The following is a 10745-nucleotide window of genomic DNA, read 5'->3' as shown; positions in this document are numbered from 1 at the left end:
TTTTCATCTTTAATTATTGTCACACTAAAACAATTTTTCACCTTTAAAGTTGTAGGCATGTTGTGTAAATCAAATGGTGCTTACCCCCCCCCATCCATTTTAATTCCAGCTTATGCGACAAAACAGGACAAACACCAAGGGGGATGAATACTTTTGCAAGACACTGTATGTATGTACACACAGACAACATATCAAATGTTGAAACTGAGAAATTTTGTTATTTGAAAAATATATGCTCATCTTGAATTTGATGCCAGCAACACATTTCAGAAAAGTTGGAATAGGGACAACAAGTCTGAAAAAGTTGTCATCCTGGGGAAAAAACACACCCTAATTTGGTCAATTGGCAACAGGTCAGTAACATGAATGGGTATCAAATGAGCATCCCAGAGAGGCTGAGTCTCTCAGAAGTAAAGATGGGGAGGGTTTTACTACACTGAAAGACTCCATGGGCAAACAGTGCAACAATTTAAGAATAACGTTCAATGTAAAATTGCAAAAAATTTGGGGATCATATCATCTATGGTACATATCATTAAAAGAATCCAGAGAAATCTCTGTACACGAGACAAGGACGAAAACTTACATTGGATGCCTGTGATCTTCAGGCCCTCAGGGGACACTGCATTAAACACAGACACCATTCTGTCATGGAAATTGCTCCACAGGCTCAGGAACACTTCAGAAAACCATCGTCTGTGAACACAGTTCATCACTGCATCCACAAATGCAAGTTAAAGCTATTTATAAACAATATTCAGAAACGCCACTGCCTTCTCTGGGGCCGAGCACGTTTACAATGGATTGAGGTGATGTGGAAAATTGTCCTGTGATCAGACAAATCTCAATCTGAAATTCTTTTTGGAAATCATGGATACGGCGTCTTCCGGGCTAAAGAGGGGCGGAGACCATCCAGCAATCAGCACGCGGTTCAAAAGCCAGCATCCCTGATGACATGGGGAGCATTAATGCACATTGCACGGGTAACTTGCACATCTGGGAAGGCATTATTAATGCTGAATGATTGATATATATACACACAGGTGTTGGAACAACATGCTCCCAGCCAGATGACATCTTTCAGGGAAGGCCTTGCTTCTTTCAATAAGACAATTACAAATCACATTCTGTACATAGGTGGTGTAGTGGTTAGCGCTGTCGCCTCACGGCAAGAAGGTCCGGGTTCAAGCCCCGTGGCCGGCGAGGGCCTTTCTGTGCGGAGTTTGCATGTTCTCCCCATGTGTTTCCTCCGGGCGCTCCGGTTTCTCCCAGTCCAAAGACATGCAGGTTAGGTTAACTGGTGACTCTAAATTGACCGTAGGCGTGAGTGTGAATGGTTGTCTGTGTGTCAGCCCTGTGATGACCTGGCGACTTGTCCAGGGTGTACCCCGCCTTTCGTCCGTAGTCAGCTGGGATAGGCTCCAGCTTGCCTGCGACCCTGTAGAACAGGATAAAGCAGCTAGAGATAATGAGATGAATGAGATTCTGTACGTATAACAACTGCATGGTTCCGTAATAAGCGTGTGGATGCTAAACTGACCTGCTGCAGTCCAGACCTGTCTCCCACTGAAAACATTTGGTGCATCATGAAACACAAAACATGTCAAAGGAAACCCTGAACTACTCAGCAACAAACTGAAAGCTTTACATCAGGCAAAAATGGGACATTTCACTGTCAAAACTACAGCACTTGGTTGTCTCAGTTCCCAAATATTTACAGTGTTGTTAAAAGTAGAAGTGATGCAACACAGTGGTAAACATGCCCATCCCAACTTTTCTGAAACGTGTTGCCGATGTCAAGTTAAAAAATGAGCATGTTTTTTTGAAAAATAAGAACATTTTTGTTTCAACATTTAATATGTTGTCCTTGTACTATTTTCAATGAAATATAGGGTTTCCATGATTTGCAAACTGCATTGTTTTTATTTAGTTTACACAGCATCCCAACTTTATTAGAAACGGAGTTTTGTGTGTGTGTGTGTGTGTGTGTTTTATATACACACACTTTTTGAGTTGTGTATAAACACTAAAATTGTACTAAATTCAACTTTAATTCTGACCAATAAATTCACTCATCACCACCATCCAAAAATAACATTTGTATGAATGACCTTTTATTGTTTTTCACAGTAGAGTGTCAACAGCTTTCACTCAGAGTGCATAGGTATGTGTGTTGTGGCCGACGGTCTGCTGTTCTACACACGCGCGTGCACAAAAAAAAAAAACTTGTCTGGTTACTGTGCAGACAAATACATTAAATTATTTGCTTACACCTGTGAACATACTTGCTGTTATTTTCATTTCAGTCAACTATGGAATAAGAGCTGCTGGTGAAATCCCAATATTTTCAGTAAGACTTACAAGATAACACTACATTGTTTTTCTGGGTCATCTGTTGAACACAAAGTTAAGTTCACTTTATTTTATTCATTTAATTATTAGAATTAGGTGTCTTCTTGTAACCAACGTTGTCCCTCTTGTACAGCTCAGGCTCACTTGGTAAGTTTAAGAAATGCTAAATATCTTGATATAAATAAAATGGCAATAGTGGCTGCTCAGAAGCTGAGCAGTCTGAGACTAGGAGAGCATGTTCTTCACTGCTATATGTACAAGCTAGCAACTGAAAGGGTGGACACGAAACTCAATCCAGATCAGGATTCATATAATTTACTTTTTACAAACAGTCTTTCCAACAAAGTGCTGTTAGATGTCTCAAATATCAGTCACAGTTCTTCCACTCCTTTTCACCAAGCCATAGAACTGGTTCCTTTTTTTAAATTGTGTGCCATAAATAATCACAACTTCTCAAGACCTTCATATGAACCCCTTCAGCAATGCAGTTACAGTAAGTCTTGGGTCCTATTAGTCACCATGATCCCATCTCAAGCCAAAATATGAACTCAACTGGTGTCTGATCACTCGTGGTGTGACTTTAGGATTTCTCTGGCAGCATTCTCCCTGAACAGAAAAAAAGAATGACTATCAGACAATATTTAGGGAACAATACAATAATACTATATGTATAATTATCTCATTTTTACTCCCCAGCTGAAAAAAAAGCTGCTATTCATCATTTAATTAACCAAAAATGCAAAAGATCTTGCATGTGAAACCACCTAAAATATCATTACTGTCAAAGCCATGTAGTGCATCAAAGCTAAAACAAAATAAATATCACAAACACAGTTAATCTGAGAATACGTGTACCTGGAAGCAAAGAAGTCTGGACACCTACCATCCACTCAGGTGAGGTGCTGTATCTGGTGTGCCACCATTCTGTCCTCCAGTCCCTGATGAAAGAAAAGATGATTGCAAAATAATTCAAAAACATCCCTATTTGCATGGGCTACTATTTTATTAGCTTCACCATAATGTAAAATAAATACAGTGAAAATAATAATGCAAGAAAATGGCTGGGTGGCTGCAACAGCATAGCTAATTACTGTGGTCCCGAGTTAAAACAATAATGATAAAAAAAAAACTGATTAACAGTAGTAAACATCTTAGTAGCCAGTGAGTTATTCAAAAAAAGCTAATGTTCTACAAGTGTAAAAACTAAAAATAAATGATAGGATAAATAGGACTGCGTGACAAATTACATTTCAAACAGATAGTTTTGAAAGATCTAGGGTTGTTAACATAAGTGGTTTTTAAAGATTGAGTGTTGTAAACAAGTAGAGCTTTCCTATAGTTAATTTGTCCATTCTTAAATCTCAGTCAGCCACCAGCGTATTCCAAATCCTACTCATTCTTACAATAAAGGATGTTTGGTAAGAGGTGGTTTTGCATTTCAGCACGCAGTCTTTGCGAACGTGCATGTTGGACAAAGGTCTTGTGCATCTTGTTTTACAGTTAGGTCCATCAATATTTGGACAGACAACATTTTTCTAACTTTGGTTCTGTACATTACCACAATGAATTTTGAACAAGACAATTCAGATGCAGTTGAAGTTCAGACTTTCAGCTTTAATTCAGTGGGTTGAACAAAATGATTGCATAAAAATGTGAGGAACTAAAGCATTTTTTAAACACAATCCCTTCACTTCAGGGGCTCAAAAGTAATTGGACAAATTAAATAATTGTAAATAAAATGTTCATTTTTAACACTTGGTTGAAAACCCTTTGTTGGCAGTGACTGCCTGAAGTCTTGAACTCATGGACATCACCAGACGCTGTGTTTCCTCCTTTTTAATGCTCTGCCAGGCCTTTACTGCAGCGGTTTTCAGTTGTTTGTTTGTGGGCCTTTCTGTCTGAAGTTTAGTCTTTAACAAGTAAAATGCATGCTCAATTGGGTTGAGATCAGATGACTGACTTGGCCATTCAAGAATATTCCACTTCTTTGCTTTACCTTTATGTTTTGGGTCATTGTCCATCTGTATTATGAAACGCCAACCAATCAGTTTGGCTGCATTTGAGCACACAGTACGTCTCTGAATACCTCAGAATTCATCCGGCTGCTTCTGTCCTGTGCCACATCAATCAATAAACACTAGTGACCCAGTGCCACTGGCAGCCATGTATGCCCAAGCCATCACACTGCCTCCGCCATGTTTTACAGATGTGGTATGCTTTGGATCATGAGCTGTACCACACCTTCGCCATACTTTTCTTGCCATCATTCTGGTAGAGGTTGATCTTGGTTTCATCTGTCCAAAGAATGTTCTTCCAGAACTGTGCTGGCTTTTTTAGATGCTTTTTTTTTTTTTTTTAGCAAAGTCCAATCTAGCCTTTTTATTCTTGAGGCTTATGAGTGGCTTGCACTGTGCAGTGAACCCTCTGTATTTACTTTCATGCAGTCTTCTCTTTATGGTAGGTTTGGATATTGATACGCCTACCTCCTGGAGAGTGTTTTTCACTTGGTTGGCTGTTGTGAAGGGGGTTCTCTTCACCATGGAAATTATTCTGTGATCATCCACCACTGTTGTCTTCTGTGGGCGTCCGGGTCTTTTTGCATTGATGAGTTCACCAGTGCTTGCTTTCTTTCTCAGGATGTACCAAACTGTAGATTTTGCCACTCCTAATATTGTAGCAGTTTCTCAGATGGTTTTTTTCTGTTTTCGCAGCTTAAGGACGGCTTGTTTCACCTGCATGGAGAGCTCCTTTGACCACGTTTTCTTCACAGCAAAATCTTCCAAATGCAAGCACCACACCTCAAATCAACTCCAGGCCTTTTATCTGCTTAATTGAGAATGACATAACGAAGGAATTTCCCACACCTGCCCATGAAATAGCCTTTGAGTCAATTGTCCAATTACTTTTAGTCCCTTTAAAAACAGGGTGGCACATGTTAAGGAGCTGAAACTCCTAAACCCTTCATTCAATTTTAATGTGGATACCCTCAAATGAAAGCTGAAAGTCTGGACTTTATGTCCATTATATAACTATAACTTGAATATGTTTCAGTAAAACAGGTAAAAAAACAAAATTTGTCAGTGTCCAAATATATATGGACCTAAATGTATTTCACACCAAAGGAGCAATAGCTGGGTCCACAACCACTAATCCATGAGTGATTCTAAAGAACAGTAGTCCAAGTATTTATACCAGTAACTAAGTGGAAGTAAAAAGAGGAACTGCAACCAGGCAACATAACTATCTAAGCAGGAGAATGGTAGATGGAGTATGTATTTTGTAGCACATGTCTGAATCCTTTCCAGTTTAAATATGAGATCAATAGATAGTGGCACCCAGCTCTGTGTAGCATAACCTACATGAGGTCTTAGTTATATAAATCAATTTCCTCACACTTTGGATATTCCATGTGCTCTTTCTAATAAAGCCAAGCAGCTTGTTTGCATGAGAACATCGCTCCAAGACTTGCCTATTCCAAGTCAGGTTAGTAGAGACTAAGATACTAAGATTGGGCTCACAGTTGGTTTTCTCAAGAGCAGTACCCTTCAAGTTGTAAGTAGTAATGATAGGCTTGGTTTTTACATGTGATGGACTGAGAATAACATTTGGTCTCATTACATTTTAGGCCAGAAGCAGTGGACCAGATTATTAAATTAGATAAAGCCTCCTGAAGGGCTAATGAATCATTGGTGGATATAATTCCCTTTAAAAACTTTTGTCATCTGCAAATATTGCGACTTTGCTGTTAGCAACTGTGTCAGGAAGATCATCCACATGGTGGTGGGGTGGAGGGACACCTGATGTAACAGGTAATGTGTCTGATGTTGCCCTGAGGACAGTGATGCATTGATGACAGTCTGTAAGATAGGAGCGGAACCACTGAAGCAAGTTATCTCCAAAACCATGAAGTTTTAGACTAAGAAGGTCATGTTGACTTTGTCAAAGTCCCTGGACATGTCTAAATAAATTACATCTATTACACCTCCACTAACTAACAGGTGTCCAGTGTAGTCCAGAGTTTCAAGAAAGTTGGTAACACAGGATTTTCCCCATTATGAAACCATGTTGGCAATTGTTCAGAAGTGAATACAGATGGTCCTTGATGTTGTTCAATGCACATCTTTCTAAGGCTACATTTACATTAGACCGTATCTGTCTCATTTTCTTCGCGGATGCACTGTCCTTTTACATTAAACCGCCCGGAAACGGGAATCCGCCAGCATCCACGTATTCAATCCAGATCGTGTCAGCTCCGGTGCTGTGTAAACATTCAGAATACGTGGATACGCTGTGCTGAGCTCTAGCTGGCGTCTCATTGGACAACGTCACTGTGACATCCACCTTCCTGATTCGCTGGCGTTGGTCATGTGACGCGACTGCTGAAAAACGGCGCGGACTTCCGCCTTGTATCACCTTTCATTAAAGATTATAAAAGTATGAAAATACTGCAAATACTGATGCAAATACTGCCCATTGTGTAGTTATGATTGTCTTTAGGCTTGCCATCCTTCCACTTGCAAGTGGTAAGTGATATGCGCTGGGATCACACACACAGCAGCTCAGTCCCGAATCACAGCTTGTTCACTTCACTCGCGTGCTCTGTGAGCTGCGCAAGGCCGGAGTGCGCACCCTCCAGAGGGCACTCGCTGTTCAGGGCAGAGTGATTTGGAGCGCAGGATGCCTGCGGAGCCGAGCGTATCCGTGTATTGGTATTGCTGTATGCACGCAAATCGTGTATTGGTGTTGCTGTGTGCACACTAATCGTTTTAAAAACGTTAATCTGATGACCCGCTGATGCGGTCTAATGTAAACATGGGCTAAGACCAACATACTAGAGTATGCTGTATAGTCCAGAATTTCTTTGAAAGGTTTTATGGCTGGTAAATTACTCTGATGAGGAGAACAGCAGTAGTCATTGATGTCGTCTACAATAAGTGGCAGTCATGATATGAGATGGGAGGGCTATGAATCTCTCAACAATGAAACTATTAGGGTTGAGCAATGAATTGTCATGAGGTCTCACTGACATAATGGCATAATAAGAATGATGTGGAGAAAATACATTTATGAGGTGCAATCAAAAAAGTTCCAGGACTGTTCCTGCTGCGAATGAACGGAACGCAGCAAATTCATGCACATGCAGCAGGAGTGAGCAGCAACTCGTGACGTTGTACTGTCAACATTGGGACCCATGTTACGTGCGTTTTTGTAACACGCATGTGCACTTTTGCAATTTTACTTTGGACCAAACAGCAAACATCAAATTCTGTATCAAACTCAGGGAATCAGCAATGGAGACCCAGGAAATGCTTCTGCAAGCCTACAGCAATGAAGCAATGAGCTGTGACCTTCAGTGATGTTCTGCCCCTCTTGAAGAACAATCAAAACACCTCGTCCAGCTCATTCCCGTGTGCTTTCTGAAGCATTGCCAATTGCAAATGCTTGCTCATTGCACAAATCGCAAGTGTGTACATGCACGTTCTCATAAAAACGGGTGTAACACAGGTCCCGATGTTTTCAGCACAATCTCATGTGGCATATTGACAGTTGCTGCTACTCCTGTTGCATGTGCATGACCTTGCCGCACTCCGTTCATTCGCAACAGGAACAGTCTCTAAACTTTCTGATCACACCTCATAAAGGCAGACAGCTGCATTTCTGTTTTTTTGTTTCAAATCTGAATGTTCTATTGAGTTCATATCATGTTTCCTTCAAAAAGAAAACGTATAAACCCTTCAATCAACACTATATGTACAGTTCTGTCATCTATCCTTTTGTGTAATTTGTATTTTGATTGGATAATGTTTGTTTAATCTGTGTACTCTTCTCCAACGGTATTTGGGGTAGGGGGAGATGAACAATACAGCAAAATGATACATCAACAAGCAACAATAGGAGCAAAACAATACATCAGCTGAAATGGAGACCAAATCTAGGTGGAGTTTCACTCTGTGTGATCACGTGACACAAATGTCACTGATAAACTGCATCAATCTACAGTGTGGGCTAGAAAGAAATCAACCCAACTTCACATCATACCATTCTATGTACTTTTCCTGATGGTGCTGTTACACTCGGTTCCACCAAAGTCCCAAACAATCTGCTTTAAAACATTTATCAGCAAAGAATCTGTTCTGGATACCAAAATGAAACCTTATATTTACGTCTTTACATTTGAAAAGCTTTGAAGCTTAATCCTCCTTACTGAAAAATCCAGCTTATTCTGATGAGCTACCAAAACAAAGGCTGAGCTGCTAGAAAGAAAACAGTTTCTGAATGACCGTACATTGTTTTTAAGGACGTAAAACACAACAGTAAGGCAATTAGAAAATCTAAAACATTTAAAATGTTCTATTTAGATAAGTAATAAGAAAGCTGGAGAATAAACTTACCAGCTGTCAAAGATGGTCTACCAGCTGGAGCAGCTCAGTCTGTGTTTTGGGAGCTGGTCAGAGAAGCTGGATTTTTCATCACTTACACAAAGATGTCCCTGTCTATAATATCCATATAGTGATCATTTGCTAGGAGATAGCTAGCCAGTCACTGCACAATGAACTGATCCATATACACTACCGTTCAAAAGTTTGGGGTCACTTTGAAATTTCCTTATTTTTGCAAGAAAAGCACTGTTCTTTTCAATGAAGATCACTTTAAACTAATCAGAAATCCACTCTATACATTGCTAATGTGGTAAATGACTATTCTAGCTGCAAATGTCTGGTTTTTGGTGCAATATCTCCATAGGTGTATAGAGGCCCATTTCCAGCAACTCTCACTCCAGTGTTCTAATGGTACAATGTGTTTGCTCATTGCCTCAGAAGGCTAATGGATGATTAGAAAACCCTTGTACAATCATGTTAGCACAGCTGAAAACAGTTGAGCTCTTTAGAGAAGCTATAAAACTGACCTTCCTTTGAGCAGATTGAGTTTCTGGAGCATCACATTTGTGGGGTCGATTAAATGCTCAAACTGGCCAGAAAAATGTATTGACTATATTTTCTATTCATTTTACAACTTATGGTGGGAAATAAAAGTGTGACTTTTCATGGAAAACACAAAGTTGTCTGGGTGACCCCAAACTTTTGAACGGTAGTGTAGGTATGATGCATCACGCTGTAAATATGCTGCTAATTTTGTACATTTGTGTCGAAATTTGTCTGAATTATGTAGCTACTGGAGTAAGAGAAATAGTTCCGTTATAGTTAAGAAAACGTCGACCATCTCATGTTTATTAGTGCATGTTTTTTTTTTTTTTATCGTATACTATAATCCCCCAAAAAATTATAATTGAGAGATTTCCTTCCCACTGAAAAACATAATGCACTTTAGTTAGCCGGAGTCTCACCTTGCCTGTAGTACATATCGTTCACTGTGTTACCGTAAACTTTCCAAGCGAAATGTATGGCGATTAAACTAAGGATGAGCCAGCTGAAAAGGATTTTGAACACGGCGACTCTCATGTCGTTGGCCAACCAGTCGTCCACAAATTCGGCCAGAAAAGACACTAAACTGTCAACGACACGAGAGAGGAACTCGAAATCCCACGGTTCCTCCATGTTAGGCAGGAAAGCTAATGTTAGTAATAGTTAACTATTACACGCACAATGCAGTTCACAAGAAGGACAACTGATACAAAAACAAACAAGTATTAGAAAACAGATGCTCAACTAGGGTGTAAAGCTATTTTGCCATTTAGAGAATTTGGTAAACAAGCCTGAAGTCATCGTCGTCTTCTTCTTCTTCGCCCTAAAGATAGAGATAATCTCACGCTGTAGCGCCTCCTGTCTGTTGTTGAGGGTTAATCGGTGTTTTCCATAGGCCTTTGGGGAGTATGATGTGTGCAGATGGTCCGCCATTTTAGCAGGGTTATAGCCAGCAGAGCTAGTTAACTAGTTTCCATACAAACTAAATGTTCTGAGTGTTTAAATCATTCTGATGGGAATTTATTATTATGGGTTGTTTTACAATCAGGGTACGCGAGCTAAAAATCACATTTAACACTTATCTTCAATATCAAAAGGCTTGACTAAATAAACTTGGTTGTTTGTTGTAGCCCTGTGATAGCTCTATTTACCATGCAAAAAAAAAAATTGGTGATAACATCATTTTTGGTGAATGTACGGAAGCCGCGAGAGGCCCTTCATGTAATCTTTTTTTTATTCACCTTGTTATCCCAAGATAACGACATAAATAATTCAGGATCTCGAGAAAACAAAACTGTTATTCCGAGATAACGACATAATTAATTCAGGATGTCGAGAAAATAACACAACTAATTCGAGATCTCGAGAAAACAAAACAATTATTCCGTGATCTCAAGAAAACAGCTGAGATTTCTAGCAGAGCTGCGCCCCCCTGACTAATTTTGAAATGATCCCTTATTAAAAGACTTA

At 39.8% G+C, this 10745-nt stretch overlaps 1 protein-coding gene across 1 annotated transcript; it reads right to left on the bottom strand.

Annotated features, from left to right (window-relative positions):
- Positions 1-2092: 2092 nt before the first annotated feature.
- On the bottom strand, positions 2093-10258 carry tcta (T cell leukemia translocation altered). Its single transcript, XM_060919224.1, has 3 exons — positions 9698-10258; positions 3236-3290; positions 2093-2958 (listed from the first exon to the last, which is right to left on the bottom strand). The coding sequence occupies exons 1-3, from the start codon at positions 9906-9908 to the stop codon at positions 2916-2918; spliced, it is 309 nt and encodes a 102-aa protein (XP_060775207.1). The 5' UTR covers positions 9909-10258; the 3' UTR covers positions 2093-2915.
- Between the last annotated feature and the right edge of the window lie 487 nt (positions 10259-10745).

The sequence above is a fragment of the Neoarius graeffei genome, chromosome 4 (genome assembly GCF_027579695.1).
Source record: "Neoarius graeffei isolate fNeoGra1 chromosome 4, fNeoGra1.pri, whole genome shotgun sequence".
In the NCBI taxonomy this organism is placed as follows: Eukaryota; Metazoa; Chordata; class Actinopteri; order Siluriformes; family Ariidae; genus Neoarius; species Neoarius graeffei.
Note: the sequence above shows the minus strand (reverse complement) of the source record. Positions and strands in the feature narration are given on the sequence as shown.